At 46.0% G+C, this 27,968-nt stretch overlaps 1 protein-coding gene across 23 annotated transcripts in view; it reads right to left on the bottom strand.

Moving 5' to 3' along the window:
• Positions 1-678: 678 nt before the first annotated feature.
• Positions 679-27,968, bottom strand: part of LOC100406723 (myosin-9) — a 127,314-nt gene continuing 100,024 nt past the window's right edge. For 11 of the 23 annotated variants that reach the window (XM_078339264.1, XM_078339268.1, XM_078339262.1 and 8 more), the window contains 15 exons: positions 16,317-16,522; positions 12,126-12,197; positions 10,458-10,522; positions 9,767-9,794; positions 9,192-9,255; positions 7,349-7,552; positions 6,701-6,904; positions 6,347-6,556; positions 5,820-6,098; positions 4,517-4,645; positions 3,664-3,752; positions 3,493-3,580; positions 3,026-3,234; positions 2,337-2,445; positions 679-1,401 (listed from right to left, as the gene is read on the bottom strand). In XM_078339264.1, coding sequence (XP_078195390.1) covers positions 1,150-1,401; positions 2,337-2,445; positions 3,026-3,234; positions 3,493-3,580; positions 3,664-3,752; positions 4,517-4,645; positions 5,820-6,098; positions 6,347-6,556; positions 6,701-6,904; positions 7,349-7,543 — 1,764 coding nt within the window. In that variant the 5' untranslated portion in view covers positions 7,544-7,552; positions 9,192-9,255; positions 9,767-9,794; ... (1 more) ...; positions 12,126-12,197; positions 16,317-16,522 and the 3' untranslated portion in view covers positions 679-1,149. Of the gene's footprint in view, positions 1,402-1,519; positions 1,677-2,336; positions 2,446-2,946; positions 3,235-3,492; positions 3,581-3,663; positions 3,753-4,516; positions 4,646-5,819; positions 6,102-6,346; positions 6,557-6,700; positions 6,905-7,348; positions 7,553-9,191; positions 9,256-9,766; positions 9,795-10,457; positions 10,523-12,125; positions 12,198-15,528; positions 15,981-16,316; positions 16,523-23,711; positions 23,799-27,968 lie in introns of those variants that run through there. The other 12 variants (XM_078339297.1, XM_078339305.1, XR_013522930.1 and 9 more) reach the window with 11 other exon arrangements.

Here is a 27,968-nt window from a genome sequence, read left to right as displayed (position 1 = left end):
GCCTCTGTCCCTAACGCAGCTCAGCGTGCTGCACTTAGTAGGTGCTCAGAACTCAAATAAACCAGGGTTTCTTTTTATCCCTGACAGAGTTTTGCTCTCATTGCTCAGGCTGGAGTTTAATGGCACAATCTTGGCTCACTGCAATTCTCCTGCCTCAGCCTCCCACCATGTCCAGCTTTTTTTTTTTTTTTAGACGGAGTCTCGCTCTGTTGCCAGGCTGGAGTAGTGGCATGATCTTGGTTCACTGCAACCTCCAACTCCCTGGTTAGACTGATTCTCCTGCCTCAGCCTCCTGAGTAGCTGGGATTACAGGCACACACCACACCCCGCTAATGTTTGTATTTTTAATAGAGACAGGGTTTCACCATGTCAGCCAGGATGGTCTCAAACTCCTGACCTCAGGTGATCCACCTTTCTAGGCCTCCCAAGGTGCTGGGATTATAGGCATGAGCCACCGCGCCAGCCTTAAACCAAGGTTTCTAAGATGCTCTCAGCCTCCTCAGATCTGGCCCAGCCCACCTTTCCACCTTACCTTTTCTGCACAACTGCCCACAGCTAGCCCAGCCTACGCAACAGCCAATCTGGCTCCCCCACAATGCAGAGCCGGCACTGGCCACAGGAGCCAGGCCCAGTCCCATCCAGGGCCTGCCTGCCGCAGACGAATGCTACAGACACAGCTGGTAGCACACGGCAGTTTATTGTGACGCACGGTGGAAAACATCTGTAGACCAGTTTACTGCAGTGGTGACCGCTGCAACACATGCTCAGGCACTTTTATTATATAAAATAGGGGGGAGGGCGGGAGTTCCACCCGCTCCTTTGTGACAGCAACTGGGACCTGAACTGAATTCAGGTCCTTGTAGGCATATGCAGCTTTCGTATCGCTTCATGATTTGAGAGTTTGTTTCCTTTTTAAAAAAATGCCTTCTTGCCGTAAGTCTCAATGCAGCATATAGAAAACGGTTAGGAATACAGGTAAATTTGGCAACCAGTGTAGACCACTGAGGACAAGCTACTCTCTTCTAAAGAAAGGCAGTGAGAAAGCCTCAGAATTTTTTTTATTAGTAGAAAGGGGAAAAAAGAAAACTTTTTGTTTTTCTGCTTTCAAAAATATCTGTGCAGGTGGCAGATTTTTAACCCATACTGCATCTACCGTGCAGGTAAACTACCCTCGGGCCTGGAGGGAGACGGGATGGGGGTGGGAGGCACGTTCACAACAGTCCCAAGGTCGAGGGAGGTGTGCGGCAGGGTCTGGGAAGGGGAGGCTGCAGTGTCCGCCTGTCCATGTGTCTCAGGCTGCAGGAGAGGAGGCTTATTCAAAGGTTTGGCCTCAGCTCCATCCGCTTTGCCATCCACCTCCTCATCCGAGCATTCGTCGGGGCAAACGGCAGGTCCCCACACCTGGGGGCAGAGGCAGAGGCAGAGTCAGCAGGGAGTTTGTGTGCTGTGCTCCCCTGGCCAGGGAGGCCGCAGCACAACACACAAATCCCAAAGCAAATTCGAGAGGGAAATCAGGCACCTGGCTGCTCCCACCAGAAAGAAGCAAGGCGGAGCCTTGGGAGCCACAGCTCAGCTGGACAGGAACGCTCTCAAAAACCTCTTCCCGCAAAATATTTAGTGGTCAGACATCTTCATACACAACAGCAGCACACAAACAGTTCAGGCAAACAGGAACACTTACAACAAGAAAGGCAGAAAAGTGTAAAATGCCACCTTCTGTTCCAACTCATAAAACAGGTGAACCACAGCGGGTACACAGGTAAACCACAGCGGGTTCACACAGACAGGCACCTTCTATCCCATGGCAGGAAATTCACATCCAATACTGACTACTGGTGCTTAAAAAAAGGCCCCATGAAGGCCAGACATGGTGGTGCATGCTTGTAATCCCAGCACTTTGGGAGACCGAGGCAGGTGGATCACCTGAGGTCAGGAGTTTGAGACCAGCCTGACCAACATGGTGAAACTCCATCCCTATTAAAAATAGAAAAATTAGCCAGGTGTGGTGGCAGGCTCCTGTAATCCCAGCTACTGGGGAGGCTGAGGCAGGAGAATCGCTTCAACCCAGGAGGCGGAGGCTGTAGTAAGCCAAGATTCTGCCATTGGACTCCAGCCTGGGCAATCAGAGTGAAGTCTCCAAAATAACAAAAATTCCCATGAAAAAGAGGTAAGAAATGAGAATCTCAGAAAATAAGATCCTCTGCTGCAAAGCCGCTTGCCCAGTGTCACAGGAAATGGACGTGTGATGTGGGACCCTGGTTAGAAGCTCTGGGCGTGCGGCCCACCAGCCCCACTGCCCCGCCTGCTGCCCCTCTGGATGCCCCCAGCGCCCGAACCTGGTCCTTGTACTGCTCGGCGTTCCTCGGCTTATCATCCACCTGCAGCAGCATATCCTTCAGCTGCTTCTCTGTCCGACGCACCTGCTTACAGGCTGCCTGGCGCTCCCTGTGTGGTAGACAAGGTGGCTCAGAGGGAACACCCTCCTTCAGAGGGTCAGGCCAACACATCCTAATCTGGTCACCCCACCCATTCCCCGGGCCTCACTGGCATCTAGGGATCACCTAGGGAGGCCTTTGCTGGACACCTACGACGTGCCTGGCTTCTTACAAGGGGCACTGCAAATAGCCCCATTTACAAATGAGGAAACAGGCCTCAAAGAGCATCTATGTAGCTGGAAAAGAGGTTTGGGGCCTGGTGTAACTCCCATTGTCTCAGTCCTGCTGAGCCCAGAGATCAGCTGTCCTGGTGGGCAGGACTGCCCTCTACCTCCTCATCCTTAGACATAGCCACCAAAGCTCCTGGCTTTAGAGGTGGAACAGATGATCCTGTTCAAACCCCACAAGCTCCCCCCACCACCCATCCAGTGGAAGGGATGAGGGCCCCATCAGGAGGGAGGAAAACAGCCCCCAGGACTGAGAAGACACAGCTACACAGCTGGTTGCTGACCCAAATCTGGGAAGGACTATAGAGGGGCTGGAGGTTTTTCCAGGCCAGTGCGGGTAGAAGCAGGGGCAGGAGCACGTACTTAGTCTCATTCTCCAGTTGCTCCTCCAGCTGTGCCATCTTGGCCTCGAGGGCAGTGAGGGAGGCCTTGTACATTAACTTCACAGAGCCCTCCATCTCCTGCAGCTGGACCTTGAGCTCCTCGTTCTGCTGCTCCAGTTGCTGCCGAGCGTTCTCGATCTTCTGGGCGTGGCTGCGCTCCAGATTCAGGTCAGTGTTGATCTGGTCGATCTGCAGGAGGAGGAGGGCCCTGGCTGGAGGGTATAAGCAGGGCAGGAGGAAGGTGGCAGTAGGATGCCACCACACCCTCGACACCCAGCAAAGAAGCCGGAGAGTGATCTTTCATGTCCAGTTGCCTGGACATACTCCCTCAAGCGGCGGGGAAGCGGCGGCACGTGGCCTGTGCATCTGCTGGCTAGGTCCGAGGCCAGCTCCACCAGGGTGGCTCCAGAGCCGAATGGGAGAAGGCTGGCCGGCGCTGGCACTCACCTGCAGGATGGCCTTCTGCAGGCAGTCATAGATCAGCTCCGTGTTGCCCTGCTCCTCCTCCAGCTCCTCGATTAGGGCTGCCAGGGCTCTGTGGGGTGGGTGGGAGGAGTGAGGGGCCCAGCCCAGGGACACACCTGGTCCCTCCCAACTCTGCCCCCTTACTTAGCTCACCCTTTGCCGTGGGTGTTGGCAATCTCGTCGGCCAGCTCGTCCCGCTCCTGCTGGGCCTGGCGCTTGGCACGCTCCACGGCTGCCAGTTCCTGCCACAGAGATCCAGAATGTGACCTGAAGGCAGCCACAGCCCTACAAGACCATCCTTCCCAGCCCTGGGCACCCTCCTCTCAAGCCCTTCCCCAGCCCCACTTCCCCAGAAAGCTCTTCCTCCGGGATTCCTCTAGCTCACAGGGCTGGTGCCCCTCTAAAGTCATAGCTTAAAAGCATTGTATGTTTATAAAACTCAACTACATTTAAGTGCTAGGAATCAAGCCAGGTGCCAGGCTGTGTTGATGACTTAACAAGTGTCCTGGCCTAACCAGGGCAGACCACATGGATAGAGCCGCTCACTGCTGCCCCAGCCCTGTTCTGCGTAGCCAGAGCCCAGAGTCAGCTCCGGAGCCTGCAGGCAGGAGACGGCTATAACCTGGGCGCACTCACACCCGGCAAGTCACACTGCAGGGCACCCTCTAGACCCAGGGAACACTTCAGGACTGGCTCAGGTGCGACACGGACAGGGCAGCCACGGGGATGCTGAGACCCTCCGTCACCAGGAAACGGTCACGGTAGAAGGCGGTGGCAGCCACGGAGCCTCATCTGATGTGAGGCATTTCACTCACACACAATCTCATACCAGGGAGGCCCGCTATGTAACGGAACCCTGGAGGGAATCCTTTTGTAACCTGAGAGCTGTCCCCAGCCAATTCCTGGAGCTGAGTCGGACCCTAGCCCTGCCCTCTGCTGAAAGCCCTGTGCTGCCACCTGCTGGCTGCAGGGCAGCAGTGCCACTCTCCACTGCCGCCCCACCCACCTCCTCCAGCTGGATCATCTTGGCCTCCATGATCTTCAGGTTCCTCTCATTCTCTTTGGCCTGGGCCAGGATCTCCTCGTGAGAGGCGCGGGTGTCATCCAGCTCACGCGTGAAGTCTTTGACCTGAGCCTAGGGCAGGGACAGAGGCTTGGCACCCCACCCAGGTCCTTGGCCCTCGGCCCTCCACCCCCACCCTCCCGCGTCATTTCACACACAGGGATGTTGGCTGTGCTCTGCTCGATATTTAACCAACTAACCGTGGTGACAGGGAGAAAAAGCAACTGAGGACAAAAATCTGTGTCCCATTTCATAACGCACACTGACAGTGTTGGTCACAGTGGACGCAAGCCCAGGCTGAGCTTCATTTTCCACTTCTGTCCCCTCTGTAGGCCGGACACCGGTGCCCACAGTGCCACCCCTAATGCACACCTGCCGCTTGAAACCAGTGCCCAGCCTGGCAGGTGTCCCCACCACAGGCAGGAAACACCTTTCCTTTTGTTACTCATCTCCTATTTGTTTTAATGCTAAAGATTTTTGGCAAATACTCTTTTTTTCCATTTGCAGATAACTCCAAAAACAGATTCCTCAAGCCAAAGCGCATGACTGGGTGTGTGCAGCCAGACCGCAGCAGCAGAACATGCCAACAGCAGAGTATCTGTGCCCCACAACCTTGCCCACAGTTAGCTTTTACAGATTTTTTTTTTTGCCCAGGCACAGCAGCTAACGCCTGTAATCCCAGTCCTTTGGGAGGCCGAGGCTGTCAGATCACGAGGTCAGGAGTTTGAAACCACCCTGACCAACTCATTGAACCACTGTCTCTACTAAAAATATGAAAATTAGCCAGGCATGGGGACACGCACCTATAATCCCAGCTACTCAAGAGGCTGAGGCAAAAGAATCGCCTGAACCCAAGAGGCAGAGGTTGTGGTGACTCAAGATTGCGCCACTGCACTCCAGCCTGGGCAAAAGAGCAAGACTCTGACTCAAATGTATTTTAAACCTAGGGTTATTCTTGCTACATGATATGACATATCAGAGCTGTTTTTATGTGTTCATTATTCTTCAATTATTGGTGACAATTTCCAAGTATGTATCCCACACTCTAGGCTGCTTCTCGGAACCATCACGCCGGAGCCCAGAAGGCTGGAGCGTCAGGACGCGGCTGATGCTGGAGTCTGCGCTGGGTGAGGCCTTCTGAACTCCCCCATGCCTGGGCCTGCACTTGCCTGTTTGCTTCTGCGTTTCATGTACTCAGCCATGCACCGTTCTGCAAGTTTGCTGTTGGACTATTGTTTCCACTCACCTCTGAGCCTGTGTCTCCATCAGTGAGATTGGACTGGAAGCACCCAAAACCTCCCCAAGAGGCTCCACCCTGCCAGGTTCCTGCCCTCGCATGTAGCTGGCTCAGCTGGGCACCGCCTGCCCTCACCCGCCACTTCTGCAGCTGCTCGATGGCTTCATCTCGGTTCTTGTTGGCCGAGTCGATGTCAGCCTCCAGGTCCATCTCCAGCTTCTTCCGGGCGGCCACTGCCATGAAGTGCCGCTTCCTCTCGTGCTCCAGCGCTGCCTCCATCTCCCGCACCTGGAGGAAGGAATGCCGACACCTTCGGAAGCTGGACCCACTCAGAGACCCTGCTCTGGCTCTGAACCCAGGTGCCTCTGCAGGATCTGCGGGGCCTCCGGAAGCCAGTGGCGATTACTGACTCGAAGAACTCTAAGAAGGTGAGTTGCTGACCCAAATGACAGGGGACTGGACAGGAGAGACAGGGGAGGGGAGGCATGGTCCAGGGCAACCCTGACCACCGTGGGGTAGCAGGAGCCCACGCATACCTGTCTGACCAGCTGCAGCTGCTTCTCCTCAATCTGCTCGTCCCGGAACTGCAGGTTCCGCTCAAACTGGGCCTTCATGGCCGGCAGGTTGACCTCCAGCTGCAGATTGGCGTCTTCAGTGTCTCGCAGCTTATCCTCCAGCTCCTCCATCTGGGTCTCCATCTCCTCCACCTGCTGCTTCAGAGCCTGCCTGGACTTCAGCTTATAGACCTGAGCCCCAGAGAGCCCAAGTCAGGAGCAAAGGGACTGGCAGGGACCTGGGACTGCTAGACCCGGAACGTGTGTATGTGTTGCCCTCTGTGATGACCCCGCTCGGGCCCCTCCCAAGGCCTGGCTGCCAGGCCCAGCACTCACGCTCTGGCCCTTGGAGATCCTGATGTCCTCTATCTCCATGTGGAACTGCTTGTTGAGCTGCTCCAGCTCCACCTTCTGCTCCATTACTTCCTCCAGGGCCCGGGCCAGCGACAGCGCCTTGGTCTCCTTCTCTCGGGCCTCGGCCTTGGCCCAGTCACGCTCCTCTGCATACTTGGCAGAGATGGTCTTCTCCTCTGCCAGGAGCTGGGAAAGAGGGGCACCATGAGGCTCAGCCCCACAGGCTCCGAGCTACAGCCCCCAGCAGGGCAGAGCAGCTGGGCCCAAGCTAATTTTTGTATTCTTAGTACAGATGGGGTTTCACCATGTTGGCCAGGCTTCCCTCAGATCTTTTGGAATAAGGAAGCAATATGAGTGCACAAATAAATGGTGTAAATGGCAGGAAAACCAGTTCATTATAGAAAATCTGAAAAACGTTCCTCCTCAACCCATGAAGACACCCTCTTCCGCTGGCCTTCTCCCCAAGCCCCTCAACAAGCCAGAGACTAGGGGTCCTCTAAGTGCTGGCCCCGCACGACCCCTCCCGGGCAAGGTCTCGAGGGAGCCCAGGCTTTCTCTGATGAGGCCCTCGCCTTGGGCTGAGTGCCGGAAGGAGAGGAAATGCAAAGGATGGGGTGGATGGCTACATACCTGGTCAAACTTCTTCTGCTTCTCCTGCAGGTTGCACACCCTCTGGCGCTGGTGGTCCAGCTCCTGCTGCAGCCATGTCTTGGTATTCTCCATCTCCTCATACCACTGACTCAGGCCCTCCAGGTCCTCCCGGACCTGCCCCTTCACCTCCTCTGCGGTTTCCAGGCACCCCACACTGTCAATTCTCTTCTTCATGTCGGCCACCTGGGCAGGAGCAAGGAGTAAGCAGATGCCCGAGATGGCACATACCTGTCCCTGGGGCAGCTAAGAGCCTGCCTGCCACACTGTGAAAGGGGAACCAGGGATCTGCCCAGTTATGAAACTGCCTCCCCCAGTCACTTCCCTCTCCATGGCGGGGGAGACAAATGAAGTTTCTGCACAAAGGCATCCATCTAGTGTGTGAAGCTGCGGGGAGGCTGACTCCTAGGCCCGCTGTGGGGACTCCAAGCCCTCATCCATACCAAGCCTCTCGCTCTCTGGGGGACCACTCCCAGACAGCAAGGCCAGTGCCCTGTGAGGGTGTACACAAGGTCCCCATCACTAGACCCTTGCATCTGCAGATAAACCTGCACCCACATGCGCTCGAAGGCGACTCCTACCCTGACTTTGGAATGAACTCCCAGCCCATCCCGAGGTGGGTCAGGCCTTCTGGCCTGCCACGTGGAGGCCTAAGATAGAATCTATGACAGGGGCCCTGACATTAGTCTAGGGACCCCTTGACAGTCTATAGAGAGGACTAGGGACTCCTTCTCATGACAATGTTTTAACAGGCATGAAATAAACATAAGGAATCACCCAGGCAACCAGTATAGAGAAATGCAGTTGCCATCACTCAGGAAGCCATGTGACGCCAGGTAGCACATCAGATAGCAAACTCAGCGCAGGCCTGGCAATCACGAGGCCAAGGAGCTCAGCCATGACCCTGACAGGGTAACTGGCCATTTCTCCAGGTGACAAGGGCGCAGGGACTGCCAGCATTATGACTACGTTCATAATGGAAGCAGTGCTACATTGTAGCTAGACTGGCGAACATTAAGTGTAAATTGCAGTGAAAATAGTGGTGTCCCCCATCTAAGTCCACAGACCCATGGATTCCTCTTATAAATTCAGGCTAAGAGCACTGACATGAGACAGCTGGGGGGGGGTTCCTAAGAAAGAGGGCAATGGGCTGGCCCAGCGGTAGGCTGTCCTGCAGTGCCCAGGCAGGCAGCTCTCCTGAATATCTAACTGAAAAAATTCTTTTCATCCTCCACCTGCTTGAGCTGCTCAGGCCCAGCTTCTGCCGGTTCTCCTCCCGCAGCAGCTCCTAATCCCGGGATGAGATGAATGTGGGTGCTCAGAAGAGCAGTTTCTGAACCCCAGAAACCCCACGCCCTGGAGAAAAGGAAGGAGCCGGTCCTGCTGATTCACGGGATGATCATGTAAAGACCTGGTGGGAGCTGGGAGCACGCAGAGACCGCCCCCTCCAGGATGAAAAGGAGAATGGGCAATCTGACCGGCTCTAGAGCTAATAGGCCGAGGGGCCTTCCTAAATGAGTCCACCTTCCAAAAACCTGGGTTTCCATGGGATATTGAGCAAGTCCATGTTGGCTGCCAAATACAAAATTGTTTTTCAGGAAGAAAATGTTGCTACTGAGAAATAGGCTCACTACTAGCTTGTCAGTGATGTCACCTTTTGTCCGACATCATCAATCAGGCCTCAGTTGGTCATAAGCTCCAGTGACTGGTAGCTGGAGTCCATGACAGCTGAGGCCGGATTCACAGTGGCAGTCAAAAATGATAGTCCCTTGATATTCTAGAGCCCCAAAGACATCTCTCTTCAAGACAAAGAAATGCATCTTACCACGTGAGGTGACGTCTCCTCCGGAGGCCCCTTGGTCGTACCCTCCTCCGGGTCTTGAACGGAGCTAGGAGGAAACAGAGAGACAGTCAGTGCACTGGTGCCGCTGAGGAATCCCACGAGGAGGCTTGGGGGATGTGGACCGAAGCTGCAGTGTACGGAGCGGCGCTGCTGACAAGCATGGACTGAGCTGCTCCTGGACCACTCTCCTTGGTGTTGAAGGAAGGCAAAGGACAGGGGCACAAATGAACCAAAGAGCCTTGGGCTTTCTAGCTACAGCAACCTCATCACTGTGAGACAGTCACCTTAAGGACCGGCTAATACAGAAAGGCACTTTATATAGAAACAAGAAGTACATTAGGGCTGCCTATAACCGGGGTGCAAGGTTGGGAAAAACAGAGGGGGGTCTACTAATGAGGTTTCTTTGAGGAGGAATGAAGAGGTTTTGAAATTAGATTGTAACATGCGTGCATAGCCTATAAACATAGTAAAAACACCAATCACCCCCTCTAAATGGGTGAATTGGGTTGCGGGTCCACTACATCCCAATGAAGCCATGTTCAACAGAGAATACGTACGGTGGTGATATTCACAGGCTGCATCTTCCTGCATGAGAGGGGGGAAAAAAACCATCATGAGGATGAGATCATACTGGGTCCCGACTGCACCAGGTATCAAACAGTGATCAAGTCACTGACCCCCAAATACAGCCTAGAGGATGCCTGGAGAAAGGGCTGTGGGTTTCTGTCTTTGGTTTTGGACAGATTCTTGCTCTGTCACCCAGGCTGGAGTGCAGTGGCATGATCTTGGCTCACTGCAACCTCAGCTTCCCGGGTTCAAGCATTTCTCCTGCCTCACTCAGCCTTCCAAGTAGCTGTGACCACAGGGGCCTGCCACCACGCCCGGCTAGTGTTTGCATTTATAGCAGAGATGGGGTTTCATTATATTGGCCCTGTCTGCCTCAGCCTCCCAAAGTGCTGGGATTCCATGTGTGAGCCACCGAGGCAGTAGGTTTCCATGGGATACTGAGCAAGGCTGCCAAATACAAAATTATTTTTCAGGAAGAAAATGTTGCTACTGAGAAATAGGCTCACTACTAGCTTGTCAGTGATGTCACCTTTTGTCCGACATCATCAATCAGGCCTCAGTTGGTCATAAGCTCCAGTGACTGGTAGCTGGAGTCCATGACAGCTGAGGCCGGATTCACAGCGGCAGTCAAAAATGATAGTCCCTTGATATCTCTCTTCAAGACAAAGAAATGCATCTTACCACGTGAGGTGACGTCTCCTCCGGAGGCCCCTCGGTCTTACCCTCCTCCGGGTCTTGAACAGGAGCTAGGAGGAAACAGAGAGACAGTCAGTGCACTGGTGCTGCTGAGGAATCCCACGAGGAGGCTTGCGGGATGTGGACCGAAGCTGCAGTGTACGGAGCTGCGCTGCTGACGAGCATGGACTGAGCTGCTCCTGGACCACTCTCCTTGGTGTTGAAGGAAGGCAAAGGACAGGGGCACAAATGAACCAAAGAGCCTTGGGCTTTCTAGCTACGGCAACCTCATCACTGTGAAATAGTCTGAGAACCGGTTAACACAGAAAGGCACTGCATGGCTCAGCGAGAGCATCTCATCAGACCTGCTGCCCACGTGAAGGTCTAGGCGAATCCCAACATTTTATGAAACGTTACAGGATTATTTAACTTCTGTGGATCTGCATATCCTGATACTACAATTATCATTCATCCTGTTTTATTTTTAAAATTGTAGTAAAGCATACATACTTATTATTTTTGTTATTAATTGTGCATTTTAATGATATTATATTCAATGAGTAACATTCATGATGCTGTGTCAATAATGAGAAAAATCTAAATTCATAATCTAGCTTCCACTTTGGGCAATGAAAGAAAAACAGCAGTGTAATGTCAAATAGAGGAAAAATACATAATGATTGCAGAAATTAAAGGAATAAAAAACAGGAAATCATCAGAGAAAATCAACAAAACCAAAAACCAATTCTTTGAAAAGATCAAAAACATTGATAAACCTCTACCTTGTCTAACCACAAAGGAAAAGAAGGAAGTCACGATGTATCAATAACTGTAAACACATCTGTGCTCACACTTGGATACATTATATGAAATGAACTAATTTTTTGGATCTGTTTCAGAAGGTTTAAAATCTTCTCAGGATAAATGAATCATCTGAATAGGCCTATATTTAATTTAGAAATTGAATCAATAATTAGTATCCTCTCAAAAAAAAAAAAAAAAAAAAAAAAAAAAAAAAACAGAAAACACTACCTTCAGATGAATTCACCGGTAAATTCTACCAAAATTCTCACAAAGAAAGGTAGTCTTACCATACAAGCAAGTAACCATAATTTTAGCATTGCCTTAGTTACATTGTAAAAATTATGTTTCCAAACAAGACACAAGAAGGTTTATAACTGCTGTATTCATAATTGCCCAAACTGAAAGCAAATGTCTAAATATTTGGGATGTCCTTTACTATCAAAAGTGAACCAAGCCTGGGCAACATGGTGAAATCCTGTCTCTACAAAAAAAGTAACATTAAAAAAAATAGCTTGGTATAATGGCATGTGCATTACAGCCAAATTGCTTGGGAGGCTGAGGTAGAAGGATCAGCTGAACATGGGGAGGTCAAGATTGCAATGAGCTGTGATTGCACCAATGCACTCCTGGGTGACAAAATGAGACCTTCTCACAAAAATAAAGAAACAAAAAGAACCAAACTCTAAGCTGTCAACGTAACTTTCCTTGTGTAGTTGCATCACCCGTTGATTAAATGCATTTCAATGGGCACGAACGAAATAAATGAAGAACCTGACATAGCATTTACTGAGCTTCTCTCATATGGGACACTGGATGAGTAAACTGAAATTATTTGCTTCAATCAACTTCATGATATAATTTCCACCCTACCTTCATTTTCACTGCAGCAAATTTTCTTACGCCTCCTTTTTGCTGCCCAGCTCCTGGCGCGGCCAGCCAAACCTGCAAGGCAGAAATGCATCATAATAGACAGTGCTTGACATCTTGCTGGCAGAGGACCACGGAGAAATTAGTAAAAACGTTCTCAGTTTAAAGTTTTGATCCTAGTTTTCACCGACTGCTTTTCAATGAGACCTGAATTAGATCTGGGTTCTAGGAAGATTTGTTTGTGCAGGCAAATACCTTTATTCAGATGAGACAATACAGAGAAGCAGAAGTTCCAAGTTACCAAAAAATAGGCTGGGTTCAAATCCTACTTAGAATCTGCACATACCTGGGAGAGGGATATGAACCCATCTGTGCCTCTCTTCCCTATTCTCAGATGTGGAAACATTAGTAGATCTAGGCTATAGACCTAAGGTCTATAGTGTCTAAAAGAATGAAATGCAGATAAAGACTTAAATAGACTCATGTTTTTGGAAATGCCCTAAAATGTTCAATCAATGTCGAGAAGAATAATCCGACATTTGGTAGTGGTTGAATACAGAGAGGGAGCTTGCATGTCTCTGTGCAGGGTTAGGATGGAAAGTGCAGGGTTAGGATTGTTCTGCTTTCCCAGCTCTGACAATCCTAATTCTGGCTTCCAAACCAATCCTGTACATCCCTCTCTGTTCTCAGACTTGCCTCAACTGTTGGATATTTTAATCACTGTTGTGACCATGACTGAACGGTGACATTTCATATGCCATAGTATATGTTTATCTTTTTACATATTTCTTAATAGTATTTAACTTATTGTTTCAGACTTTTAGGAACATTTCTGGGCTAGGTGTGCTGGCCCATGGCTGTAATCCTGACAGTTTTGGAGGTTAAGGCAGAAGAACTGCTTGAGGTCAGACGTTTGAGACCAACCTGGGCAACACAGTGAGACCTCGTCTCTACAAAAAATCTACAAATTACCAGATGTGGCGGTGAGCCCTTGTATCCCTAGCTACATGGAAGACTGTTGTGGGAAGATCGTTTGAGCCTAGAAGATTGAGGCTGCAGTGAGCTATGATCATGCCACTGCCTGGGTGACAAAGCAAGACCCTGTCTTTTCACAATAAAAAGCATTACTGTGTCACAAGTATCCCCATTTTATTTCTCATTATCTAATATTGCTATTTTCATCCTGAGGCTTAATTGCTTTAGTAAGCTAAGAAAAAAAAAGTTTTTTTTTTTTTTTTTTTTTTTTTTTTTAAGAAAAGGTACTATTTAAAGCAGGTCATATGCATGCCCTTTTGTAAATCCTAGTTTTATATGCCATATATCTAGAATTTACACTCTTGATGTACTGAGTCTTCTTCTTAGAACCAGCCTCCTCTTATGTAACACAGTATAATTCCCATTTTACACCTGACTCAAAACATTGAGAGGATAGAATAAAATGCAAGAGCAGTCTGTATACCACATAATGCACAATGAATCACAAAGCGAAGTTTTCTCTAACTCAAAGGCGAAAAGTGCACAGTTAGCGTCCTCTGCAGAACCCATAGCAAAATGAAATTTTGAGAAAATATGCACTTTGGCTGCCCAGTGAAGTTAGAAGGAAACTGTCACAGGTCATCATCAAGACTTCCCCAACATTGGCTTTTATTTTTAAATAATGAAATACACATGATTTCACCTGCTTTCTTTCGTGTATATTACTGCATGTTCTCTTTGCTTTTCTGCATACCCTATCTTGGGCATCACTCCATAGCAATAAAAAGACATCTTACTCTTTTTTACAGCTCCATACTTCTCCTTTATGTAGAAATACCAGCTTATTTTTTTTTTTTTCTTAGAAACATTTAATAAGGACTGATTAACAGAAGCCATGTCTGTGTCTTGAGGGGTGGCAAGACAAGATGGTGGATCCCTGTGCCATTACCCCTCACAGCCCTCAGACCGAGGGCGTGTATACCATAGGGAAGGAAGGTGTGGGACAATTGAAGGTCTTTTTACATTAAAATCTTTTTACCTATAGGCAGGGTTTAGAGTAAGTACTGCTCTACACAGTGGCTCACAATGCCCCGCCCCACAGCCCCACCCAGGTGCTCACAATGCCCCGCCCAACAGCCCCACCCAGGTGCTCACAATGCCCCACCCCACAGCCCCACCCAGTGGCTCACAATGCCCATCCCTGCTTCTGCCCACCTGTGTGGGCAGAAGTCCCCTCTGTGTGACTGCATTATTCATCCTGGGCTGCCTGAGCTTTCCAGTCCTGAGAAAAGTGTGTGTGTGGAGAGGAGGGTGGTTGTTATTAAAAGTCACCCTGGGCACTGAACTCAGTAGAAAACCCTGGTTACTAATGTCAGTTCCATTAGCATCTCTGGTTTTCTGAGTCTGGTAGCTTCCATTTGCTCAACGAACATAGTGATACACAAATGTTTGACTGATTTTGTACCTAAATGCTCCTCTCCTGTCTTACAAGTGTTAGTTTTTGTCTTCAATTTGACCACAGCAAAAACATGAAATGTTTCCTCTCTCCTCCCCTTTTCCATCCTGTAGGAAGGGGAGCCATGAAAACAAACTCTTTTCCACAGGCAGGGTCTGGCCTTCTAACTCCAAGTCTTTACCTTCCAAATTCAAGTCTAAAGTCATTTCATCTCTTTTGGAACCTGTAACCATGAGCTAGCTCTACCTTTCAGAACAAGGAGGTAAACTAAGCCCGTGAAGTTACTGGAGTAGGGCTGAAGAGACATTCATGTCAAAGTGGGAATGTTGAAGCAATCAGAGCTCCACGGCTAAACTTTTGGGTAAAACCACAACAAAAACAACTTTTTTACAGCTCGGGCAGTAACATTTCATACCTTTTGCAGTCTTTAAGCATGTCCCTCAATTTTTCCTTCGGTTTTCAAATTACAATTGGAAGACATAAAGCTGCTTCTGTCAAGGTGACTTAAAACCATCTATTAAGAACACCATATAATCTCTTCCATGGTAAACTCTATTTAATATTTAAGAAGTCTCCAAATATTTGAGTCTGAATTATCCCAATTATTAGCTTCTCTATCAAATAGGAGAAAAGAAATCATTGGGCCTTTAACCGGCTCCTTCACTGAGGTGCCATGGTAGCTGGACAGCCAAGGCTAGAGAATGGGATGGAGACTCCAAAACTGGAGTATCTGAATTTTCATCGGGGAAAGGGAGAGACTAGACCAAAAAGGCCTCAAGCAAGAAGGCTCAACAACGAAGACAAGAGGCAGGACTCGCCTTTGTCCCCCATGCCCAGCCCCGGGAAAGCTGGCTATAGGCAGGAGGGAGCTGGAAGCTGAGGATGTCTCTGGCTGGGGTGAGGGGATGGGAAGGAGGCGGGGAGGTGGTGGCCAGAGATGTGCCAAAGAGCAAATGGCACCCATGGCTTCTTTACCTTTCCGCCTCTTAGATTTTATGGGCTGCGTGTCCTCGACCTCCACCACTCCGGGATGTATCATGGCAGGCTCTGCAGTGGTGGATGCCACAGACTGGCCACCAGGCCCGCAGCAGGCACAACTGGGGGCAGCGCTGGGACGTAGACAATTCCCCATGTGTGATCCACAAGGGGACTTTAAAAACAAAGCAACACAAAATAAAATAAAATAAAATAAAAACAAAAACAAACAAAAGAAAACAAAACAAAGCAACACGCAAAAAAAAAAAAAAAAAAGAAAAAAAGAAAAAACAAAGCAACAGACAAAATAAAATAAAACAAAGGAAAAAACAAAGCAACAGAGCAAGCGCCAAGGGCACAAACACTTCCGTGAGAGCAGTCGGAGCTCCTCCTCCTCCCACTACCAGCTTCCGACTGAAGGCTGCTGGTCCTGGCTGATGCCTGTCCCCCACAAAGCCTCCTATGTCACCTGATTGCCAGGAAACCACAAAGTCAGGCCAGTGACTCACAATGCCACTTCTCACAACCCCATCCAATGGCTCACAATGCCCATTCCTGATGCTGGCCACCTGTGGCCACCCTGCCCCTCTTGGTGACTGCATTATTCATCCTGAGCTGCCTGAGATCATCCATTTTTCACTACAAGCCTCAAAAAATTCAGCAATGTCCCTTCATAGATTCTATATAGAGTGTGTCTAACCTGTGAATAAAAACAAAGGTTTCATTCTGCGTGATAAATCCACAAACACAAAGCATTTTCACAGAATCCTTTGGGGCCCAACTCTCACCTTCAGCGTCCCCTTCTTAGTTATTTGGGCTTCTGTCTTGTATGATCTGTCAGGTTCTAGGCCTTGTAAGGGTCAGTTCCATGTCTCCACTCACATGTGCCCAAGACGGTTAGCTCTTGGGAGGCTCTTCATGGTGATTGAGGCCATTGATCCTTCACACTGTTCCTTGAATCCACTTGACACGAAATACTCATCCTGAAATGATGCTTTGAAAGCGATGCTTCCAGTCAATTGTGGGTCCACTGTATTATGGATCCCTAGTACCCAATACACGGCATATAAGAAATGAATGATAAATGAGGGCATGGACTCAAGTGTGCCCACAAGGTGAGAGAAAAGGGCCCTACTTACTAGGTGTGCTACGAAGGCACCTGGGACCATTGGCTTTGCTATTTCATAGCAGGCCTGGGGCTTTGAAGGCTGGTATTTCCTCATTCTAAACCTCAGAGTCCAGTGAATTACCAAGTGGACAAAGGTCCATGGGCCAGAGCTCTTGGTGTGAACAACATACCTTTTTTGGGTGTGATTCATGGACGGGGACTATACAAAACTAAGAACCATGTTTGTGTGCTGACTACCTGCAAGCTGTGGTGAGAAAACACTCTGTATACATGATCTTATTCAATGCTTGTTACAAATCCCTAAAGTGGATTTTTAGACAAACTTTCTATTCTAGAGCTTTTTGGAACAAGAGGCTAGTGTAGTGAGCTTCCACCTACTCAGCAGCAGATTCAGATATTTGTTATCTGACGGCCAATCGCGTTACATGTATGCTCCTACATGCTTCTCCTCTTCCTCTCGTGATTTTATAGCAAATCCCATACATCATGGAATTTCCTCCCTGACCATCTTGGTGGATGTCTGTAAAAGATATGATTCTTGTTTGTTCTTTCACCACGAGGTCTCTGTCACCCAGGCTGGAGTTCAGTGGCATGATCTTGGTTCACTGTGGCCTCTCCTGCCTCAACTTCCTGAGTAGCTGCAACTACAGACTCACACCATGCCCAGCTCATCTTTTTATTTGTATTTTAGTGGAGACAGGGTCTTGCTATGTTGCCTGGGCTGGTCTACAATTCCTGGATTAAAGGATCTTCCCACCTTGACCTCCCACACTACTGAGATTAAAGGTGTGAACCGCCGTGCCTGGAGACAAGAAGTCATTAAAAAATAGAATCCCAATACCATCATCAACCAACTATCTCACACCATTGCTCTTTATCACTGTCAACTCTCCTTCTAGCTCCAAATTTCCAGTCCTTTCACGTATTTATTGTTTGAATCAGGATCCAAATAAAGTCTCTCTTTGGGATTGTGTGATTCGCCTCTTAGGGTTTTTTGATCCTGACAGCGTCCCACTTTGATCTCTGTGCTGTCCCTTGCAGTCCATTTATTGAATAAATCAGGCCATTTCCCCATACTTTGAATTATGCTAAGTGTATTCTCATTATGCTGTTTCTCATACTGTGAATTTCGCTAATTGTATCTTATGATGTTGGTTAACTTGCTCTTCACTTTGTTCTAGTTTTGATAAATTAGTAGTTTAATCTCAAGACTTGGTGAGATTCAGGCTGGACTTGATTCAGGGCAAAAAGGCTGTGCTAGTTTCTTCTGGGAGGAGGTGTGTACTCTCTGGATATCTTTTTTTTTTTTAATTGGTGGTGTTAATGGCCACTGATCAATTACGGATTGAACAATGAAGGCATTGTTGTATCATTCCTTCTTCGTTTATGAGCTGCCACCCGTCGAAGAGATACTGCTACCCTAAGAAGGGCCGTACATGAAGAGACACTGCTACCCCAAGCAGAGCCTTGCATTAAGAAAAAAATGAAGTAAATTTAAAAAAGAGATGCTGCTTCTTATGAACTGTTACTCACTTGTACAACTTATATAGAAAACACCAGTTCATGGCTTGATTTCTTGTTTACCATTTTTCAAAATCATGGGCTGTTTCATTTATATCCTTCAATGGTGACCACTTCTATTAATTAATTTTTTTAGACAGGGAGGGTCTAGCTCTGTTGCCCAGGTTGGTATGCAGAGAAGCAGTCATGCCACTATAGCCTCAAACTTCTAGGCTCAGGTGACCCTCCCCATCTCAGCTTCCTGAGTAGCTGAGACCAAAGACACGGGCCCTCAAACCTGAGTAATTTAAAAAATCTTTTCTTGAGACAAAGTCCCCGTGTTGCACAGGCTGGTCTTGAACTCCTGGATGAAGTGATTCTCCTAACTCAGCCTCCCAGAGTGTTGAAATTACAGGCACGAGGAGCTGTGCCAGCCCACTTTTATTTTTTCAAAAGGATCATTATGAATGCAGATATTCAAACATATCTGATATATCTCAATTCACTGCAACTATTATCCTAACTAATGTACAAAATGTCCTATCTTTGGTTAGAAGGAGGCCCTTCAGATTGGCCCTTTGGACATGTTGAAATCATCCTAATAATCTTTGATGGATTCTTTGCTATCCAGAGTGATAGTATGTTCCAGGCTCCTTACACATTTCCGGCCTGGACCTGGAATCAGCACTTTGTCCAGGAAGCCTTGTTTCCTTTCATTGGGCAATGGTATTTTGAGACCACAATCTTGGTGCTAGGGGCAAATAGTATAATTTTAGAACTTAAAAAACTGCCTGGCTCGTGTCTGTAATCCTAGCACTTTGGGAGGCCGAGATGGGTGGATCACCTGAGGTCACGACTTTCAGACCAGCCTAAACAACATAATGAAACCCCATCTGTACTAAAAATACTAAAAATTAGCCAGGCATCATAGCGGGAGCCTGGAATCCCAGCTACTTGGGAGGCTGAGGCAGGAGAATCACTTGAACCTGAGAGGTGGAGGTTGTGGTGAGCTGAGATTGCGTCATTGCACTCCAGCCTAGGTAAAAACAGCAAAACTCTGTCTCAAAAAAAAATAAAATAAAAATAAAAATAATTTATAAATTAACAGCTTTATAGAGGTGTAATTTACAAACTAAAATCTACCCATTTTAAGTGTACAATGATTGTGTGAGAGAGAGAGAGAGAGAGAGAGAGAGACAGGGTTATCACTGATACCAACGCTGGAAGGCAGTGGTGCCATCATGGCTCACAGCAGCCTCAATCTCTTGGGATCAGGTGATTCTCCTGCCTCAGCTTGTGCCACCACACCTGTTAAAGCGTTTAAATTATTTGCAGAGATGTTTCCCAGGCTGTTCTTGAACTCCTGGGCTCAAGTGATCTTGCCGTGGCCTCCCAAAGTGTTGGGATTACAGGTGTGAGCCACTGCAGTAAGTCCAATTCAATGATTTATAGTATATTTAGAATATTAACAGAATTATGTAACAATCACCAAAATCTAGTTTAAGGACATTTCATCATCCCAGAAAGAAACTCATGCCCATCAGCCACTTTTCAGTCTCATTCCCAGCCCTAGTCAACCAGTAAGCTGCTTTCTATCTCTGTATTAGGCTATTCTGGACCTTTCATATAAACGAAATCATGTGATGTGTGTTCTTTTGCACCTGGCTTCTTTCATGAAGCCTTGCGTTGCTGAGGTTGATCACTCTGGTAGCATGCCTCAGAACTCATTTTTGATTGCTGAATAGTATTCCTTTGTACTCCCCACATTTGAATTCCTTCATCAGTTGGTGGGCATTTGGCTTGTCTCCACTGTTTGGTTCTTATGAGTGGCGTTGTTGTGAACATTCACCCACAAGTCTTTGTGGGAACATACATTTTCATTGTTCCTGGTTAGATACCTAGAAGTAAAGTTGCTGACTTTAAGGCAATTTGACTTTGTTTTATTTTACTATTATTTTTGTCCTGAGCCCCTTGCAGTTCTGCTAGAGAAGGCGATTTTATTTTTAACGTTTTGAGAAACTGTCATACTATCTTCAAAAAAAGTGGCTGTACCATTTTACGTTCCCACTGGCAGTGTATGAGGGCTCTGTTCTCCACGTCCTCTCCAGCACTTGGTGTCATGCGTCTGCTTGGTTGTATTCTAGTGGGTGGAAAGAGACATCGTGTTTTGGATTAATTTGCATTTTCCTAGTGACTGACGATGTTGAGCACTTTATAATGTGCTTCTTGGACATTAAAATATTATCTTTGGAGAAATGTTTCTTCATGTTCTTTTCCCATTTTTAAGTTGGATGTCTTTTAATATTGAGTTGTAGGAGTTCTCCTGGATATATCGGTTGTTAGACATATGATTTATAAATCTTTTCTCCCATTCTGCGGCTGTCTTCCCCTTCCTTGATTGTATCTTTTGCTGTGCCAAAGGTTTAAATTCAGCTGATGCTCAATTTTTTATTTTCTTGCTTTTTCCCTTTCCTCCTTTTCCGGGTCTCACTAGGTGGCCCTGACTGGTCTTAAACTGCGCGTTTGATGTTGTATCTAAGACATCAGTGCCTTACACAAGATCACAAGGATTTACTCTTACGTTTTCTAAGAGTTTCATTGTTTTTAGTTTTACATTTAGGTCTGTGATCCCTTTTCAGTTAATTTTTGTGTATGGTGTTAGGCAGGGACCCAGATTAATTTATTTGTACATGAATATCCAGTTGCCTCACCACCGTTTGTTGAAAAGTCTATTCGTGGTTGGAAACGGTGGTGGGAGGCCAAGGCTGGAGTATTGCTCGAGTCCAGGAGTTTAAGGCTGACATCTGCCTAATTCTCCCCATAATTTCTCCAACATCTGCCTAATTCTTCCCCCACACCCAGCCCGGGGTAAACACCATTCTACTCTCTGCTTCTATGACTTCAACATTTTTTCTTTTTTCCTTTTTCTTTTTCTTTCTTTCTTTCCATTTTCTTTAATGAATCAGTTCCTAAGCAGAGTTCAACTTTTTAAGGATCCACACATGAATGACATCATGCAGGGTTTGTCTTTCGGTGCTCTGCTTATTTCACTTAGCATCATTTCGTCCAGTTTCATCCATGTCATCGCAAATGCAACAATTTTTAGGCAGGTGTGGGAGAAATTATGGGGAGAATTAGGCAGATGTCAGCCTTAAACTCCTGGACTCGAGCAATACTCCAGCCTTGGCCTCCCACCACCGTTTCCAACCACGAATAGACTTTTCAACAAACGGTGGTGAGGCAACTGGATATTCATGTACAAATAAATTAATTTGGGTCCCTGCCTAACACCATACACAAAAATTAACTGAAAAGGGATCACAGATCTAAATGTAAAACTAAAAACAATGAAACTCTTAGAAAACGTAAGAGTAAATCCTTGTGATCTTGTGTAAGGCACTGATGTCTTAGATACAACATCAAACGTGCAGTTGAAGACCAGTCAGGGCCACCTAGTGAGACCTGGAAAAGGAGGAAAGGGAAAAAGCAAGAAAATAAAAAATTGAGCATCAGCTGACTTTAAACCTTTGGCACAGCAAAAGATACAATCAAGGAAGGGGAAGACAGCCGCAGAATGGGAGAAAAGATTTATAAATCATGTGTCTAACAACCGATATATCCAGAAGAACTCCTACAACTCAATATTAAAAGACATCCAACTTAAAAATGGGAAAAGAACATGAAGAAACATTTCTCCAAAGATAATATTTTAATGTCCAAGAAGCACATTATAAAGTGCTCAACATCGTCAGTCACTAGGAAAATGCAAATTAATCCAAAACACGATGTCTCTTTCCACCCACTAGAATACAACCAAGCAGACGCATGACACCAAGTGCTGGAGAGGACGTGGAGAACAGAGCCCTCATACACTGCCAGTGGGAACGTAAAATGGTACAGCCACTTTTTTTGAAGATAGTATGACAGTTTCTCAAAATGTTAAAAATAAAATCGCCTTCTCTAGCAGAAAACTGCAAGGGGCTCAGGACAAAAATAATAATAAAATAAAATAAAGTCAAATTGCCTTAAAGTCAGCAACTTTACTTCTAGGTATCTAACCAGGAACAATGAAAATGTATGTTCCCACAAAGACTTGTGGGTGAATGTTCACAACAACACCACTCACAAGAACCAAACAGTGGAGACAAGCCAAATGCCCATCAACTGACGAAGGAATTCAAATGTGGAGAGTACAACGGAATACTATTCAGCAATCAAAAATGAGTTCTGAGGCATGCTACCAGAGTGATCAACCTCAGCAACGCAAAGCTTCGGGAAAAAAGCCAGATGCAAAAGAACATACGTCGCATGATTTCGTTTATATGAAAGGTTCAGAACAGCCGAATATAGAGATAGAAAGCAGCTTACTGGTTGACTAGGGCTGGGAATGAGACTGAAAAGTGACTCTGATGGGCATGAGTTTCTTTCTGGGATGATGAAATGTCCTTAAACTAGATTTTGGTGATTGTTACATAATTCTGTAAATATACTAAATATACTAAAATCATTGAATTGGACTAACTGCAGTGGCTCACACCTGTAATCCCAACACTTTGGGAGGCCACGGCAAGAAGATCACTTGAGCCCAGGAGTTCAAGAACAGCCTGGGAAACATAAAGAAACTCCATCTCTACAAATAATTTAAACACTGAAAGTTAAAGGATGGAAAATATATTCCCCACAAATAGTAACCAAAAGAGAACTTGGGTTGTTATACTAATATCAGACAAAATAAACTTTATGTCAAAAAAAAATTGCAAAAGATAAGGATGTTACATTAATATAAAGGCCAATTCACCAAGAAAACATGATAATCATAAACATATATGTCATAAACTTCCCAGCCCTAAAATGCATTAAGCAAACTGACAAAATTTAAGGAAGAAATACAGTTCTAAAAAAAACAGTTGGAGACCTTAATATTCCACTTTTTTTTTTTTTTTTTTGAGACAGAGTCTCACTCTGTTGCCCAGGCTGGAGTGTAATGGTGTGATCTTGGCTCACTGCAACCTCTGCCTCCCAGGTTCAAGTGATTCTCCTGCCTCAGCCTCCCAAGTAGCTGGGATTACAGGTGCCTGCCACCATGCCTGGCTCTTTTTTTTATTTTTAGTAGAGATAGGGTTTCGCCTTCTTGGCCAGGCTGGTCTCGACCTCCCGACCTCAGGTGATCTGCCCACCTTGGCCTCCCAAAATGCTAGGATTACAGGCATGAGCCAACACACCCAGCCCTCATATGCGACTTTTAACAATGAGTAGAAAACTAGACTGAAGATCATTAAGAAAATAAAACAACACCATCAACCGATTGGACCTAGCAGACATACACAGGACACTGCATCCAACAGCAGAACACACATTTTTCTCAAGTGCACATGGAACATTCTCAAGGATGGACAATATATTAGCCCAGAAGAGAAGGATTAATCAACTTTAAAGACAGAAAGTATACAAAGCATCATATCTAGTCACATTAAATTAATTAACAGGAGAACTTTTAAAAAATCACAAATGTTTCCATTGTTTGAAAAATCAGATTAGATGTGGTAACTCACACCTGTACTCCCAGCACTTTGGGAAGCCAAGGTGGGTGGATCACCTGAGGTCGAGAGTCCAGGACTAGTCTGGCCAACCTGGTGAAACCCTGTTTGTAATAAAAATATAAAAATTAGCTGGGCATGCTGGCGGGCCCCTGTAATCACAGCTACTTGGGAGGCTAAAGCATGAAAGTCACTTGAACCTGGAAGTCAGAGGGAGGCTGCAGTGAGCAGAGATTGCACCACTGCCATCCAGCCTGGGTGACAGAGCGAGACCCTGTCTCAATAAATAAAAAGAAAAGAAAAACTAAACAACATACTCTTAACTAGCCAATGTATCAAAAAAGAAATCACAAGGGAAGTCAGAAATTATCTTGAGATAAAAGAAATAAAAAACATAACGTACCAAAAACTTACAGATTCGAGCAAACGCAGTGCTAAGAAGGTAATTACACACATACCGTTTTAGCCCATTCAGGCTGCTGTAACGAAATGTCATAAACTGGGTGGGTTATAAACAATAGACATTATTAGAGTTCTGGAGGCTGGGAATTTCACATCATCTCACCAAAAAATTTGGTGTCTGGTGAGGGTTCATCGACAGATGTCTTGTTGTTGCCTCGGCTGGGAGCAGTGGCTCACGCCTGTATTCCCAGCACCTTGGGAGGCTGAGGTGGGTGGATCACCTGAGATCAGGAGTTGGAGACCAGCCTGACCAATATGGTGAAACCCTGTCTCTACTAAAAATAGAAAAATCAGCTGGGCATGGTGGCAGGCACCTGTAGTCCCAACTACTCGGGAGGCTGAGACGGGAGAACTGCTTGAACTCAGAAGGCAGAGGTTGCAGTGAGCAAAGATCGTGCCACTGCACTCCAGCCTGGGCAAGAGTCAGCCTTCATGTCGAAATTAAAATAAATAGAAATTTAGCTGTCTTGTTGTGGTCTCATATGGAGAATGAAACAAGGAAACTACTGAAGTCTCTATTTAAAGGGCACTAACATCACTAATCAAGGAAATGCAAATGAAAACCGCAGTGAGATACAACCTTACTCCTGCAAGAACTGCCACAATTAAAAAGCTGAAAACCAACATCAGCTTGAATGTGAAGAGGGAACTTTTACACGACTGGTGGGAATGTAAATTAGCACAACCAGTATGGAAAACAGCATGGAGAGTCCTTAAAGAAGTAAAAGCAGAACTACCATTTCATCCAGCAATCCCACTACTGGGTATCTACCCAAAGGAAAAGAAGTAGTCACATGAAAAAAGACACAAAGACACGTGCAAATGCATGTTTATAGTACAATTTGCAACTGCAAAGATACGGAACCAACCTAAGTGCCCATTGACTGATGAGGCATACAGGAACAGTGGTGCACACACACCATGGGCTACTCCTCAGACATCAAAAGGGATGAAATGATGCCTTTTGCAGCAACTTGGAGGAAGCTGGAGGCCATTCTTCTAAGTGAAGTAACTCAGAAATGGAAAACCAAAATATCGTATGTTCCGTCACTTTACTTGATGCCAGTAAATTGTGTGTTATGTTTTACGTAAATAAGGAGAAAAAACAAGTCTCAATGGAGGCATACCAATGTTTCATGGGCATGTAGATATGGTATACTCAGAGAAATAACACAGAGCAATATACTGATGTTTTTAATCAGCTAGCTAGTTTGTAATTTATGTTAGAACATCCATTTAATTTGTTCTCTTTTAGCTGTTGCAACACTTTCTTAAAAGGATTAGATTTGCTCTTCTATGATGTGCTGGGACATGAACCCAGGTAAAGATAGAAGGCTGAGGCCTCATTCAGCATGGGCCTATATTACTTTTCTGGGTGTTAAGATCATAGAAACACCATCAAAATTATAAGTTAAAGTGCACTGACTGAATTTTTTAAATAATGAGACACAAAAAAGTTACATTTCTGCTGAAACAAATGTTTTATAATTGTTGTAATCTTTCTGAGAGACACGGTCATGCTACGTTGCCCAGGCTGAAGTGAGAGAGTGGCTACTCACCGGCACCGTATTTCACACTACAGCCTGGAATTCCTGGGCTCAAGGAATCTTCCTGCCTCAACTTCTGGAGTAGTTGGGACTAGAGTTGTGCACCACTGCACCTGGCTTTTGGGATTTTCCCACAGTTGAAAAACAGCCAAACCCTAGACAAATTTCTTAGTAAGTCAAGTATTACTGTTTTTTTTTCTTACCAACTCTATCACCGATACACCTTTTACTTTTATATCCCTATGTCCTATTTGTCTGTAGTATTCTATGTGCCTCAATCCAGTTAATGATCTTATATCACTCTTACATGTCCTTCCAGAATTTGGGGGAAATTTTTAACTGTTTTATAACTCTTATATAGTTTAAGTCACATTTGTTTACTGAATTATTATTTTTTTTTTGAGATGGGGTCTCACTCTGTACCCCAGGCTGGAGTGCAATGGCATAATCTCGGCTCATTGCAACCTCCACCTCCCGGGTTAAAGCTATCCTCCAGCCTCAGCTCTTGAATAGCTGGGATTACAGGTGTCTGCCACCACGCCTGGCTAATATTTGTATTTTTAGTAGGAATGGGGTTTCACCATGTTGACCAGGCTGGTCTCAAACTCCTAACTTCAGGTGATTTGCCTACCTCGGCCTCCCAAAGTGCTGGGATTACAGGCGTGAGTCACTGTGCCCAGCCTACTGAATTTTTGATACTGGAACTTATTTGTGCATAAGTCCTCTTTTGATAAATGTCTTTGTTATTTCTACCATTTCACTAACATTTACCCCAATTTAGATGATCAACTGATGAACCACCCGACTAGTACTGTGTGCACAATATTGTTAACTGAAGTAAATGTAGGTACTCTTTTACCAAATCAAGGTGGAAAGCTACAGAAAAAGAAAACAAAACAAAACTTACCCTGACCCTTTCTATCTGTTAGTGACATAAACACAGAAAGATCACCAAATGGACCAAATGAAGGAGCCAGACAATCAGACCAAAATGATATAAACACATTTTTCAGAAACACACCAAAGGCACCCAGGTTGAGAAACCTGGCTATTAACATGCAGAGGACTGAAGTGAGACCCTTACGTTGCACAAGAATACAAACATCAACACAAAACCAACTCAGCACCTAAGTTTAATCCTGAAACTTAACAAGCTCTCAGGAAAATACATAGGGTGAGTGTCTATTTTGGGAAGACTTGAATCTGTGTACAACAGTTGCAGAAAGGAAAAATTAGAAAGAATATACCCATAAATAATACAACATTTTCGTCATCTCGCTCGCTTTATTTCCCAATGGGAAACAGAAATCCCTGCTAACAAAAGCAAATATAAACAGGTTAGACAAAGGACAACTTTAAAATTTATAAACAAGGAGAAAATGGTGAACCCAAAGAAAAGGCACCCTACAGATTGGGATAAAATTACAGAAAATCATGTATCCGAAAAGAACTGTTTTCTACCATATGCAAGACACTAAAGGCACTGAGTGAGCATAATGATAAAATAACGAAAACCTCTATTTTTCCAAACAACCTGCCACTGGCATAAAAACAGAAAGGCTACCCAACGGACAGAATGAGGGAGTCCCACATGCCACCCAAATGAATGTACACTGAACACATTTTTTAACACAACACAAATAGACACAATGGGAAAAGAATAAATGATTTTGAGCAAACTGAATAACCACATGAAAAACACTGAAATAGGACAAAAATCGATGTAAATTACATGGAAGGCCTAAACTCAATCTTGAAACCATTTCCTTCCCTCAGGAAACAATGGGTAAGCACATAGTTTAGAAGACTAATCTATGCACACAAGCTGCAAAATGTAAAATATAAAAAGAAAAAGAAAATTAGAAGGAAAAAAAACATAGACAATGCCATGGATTGGCAATCTTTTTCACCGGTTTTAACTGCACACGGAAGTCACCACTAACATGTAAACACGTGGAAGTACGGAAAACATCAGATCTTATGCTGCGAAAAGAAAACAATGAACAGAAGAGAAGGTGCCTCACAGACTGAAAGAAAACTATGGAAAATCCTGTCTTTGAAAGGGGTTGTTATAAAATTTGGGAAAGACACTGACACTACCATGTGGGGGGAAACAAAAACAAACACCCAAGCAAAGTCTGGGCAAAGGACCTGAACAGACGTCTCTGTGAAGCAGATGGGAAACTGACTCACAGGTAAAAGAAAAGTCTCTCAAAAGCGCTAATCCTCACAAGAATGTCAAGGAAACCTGTACTGAGATGCCGC

The sequence above is a fragment of the Callithrix jacchus genome, chromosome 1 (genome assembly GCF_049354715.1).
Source record: "Callithrix jacchus isolate 240 chromosome 1, calJac240_pri, whole genome shotgun sequence".
Classification (NCBI taxonomy): Eukaryota; Metazoa; Chordata; class Mammalia; order Primates; family Cebidae; genus Callithrix; species Callithrix jacchus.
This window is presented reverse-complemented; position numbering and strand designations above follow the sequence as displayed.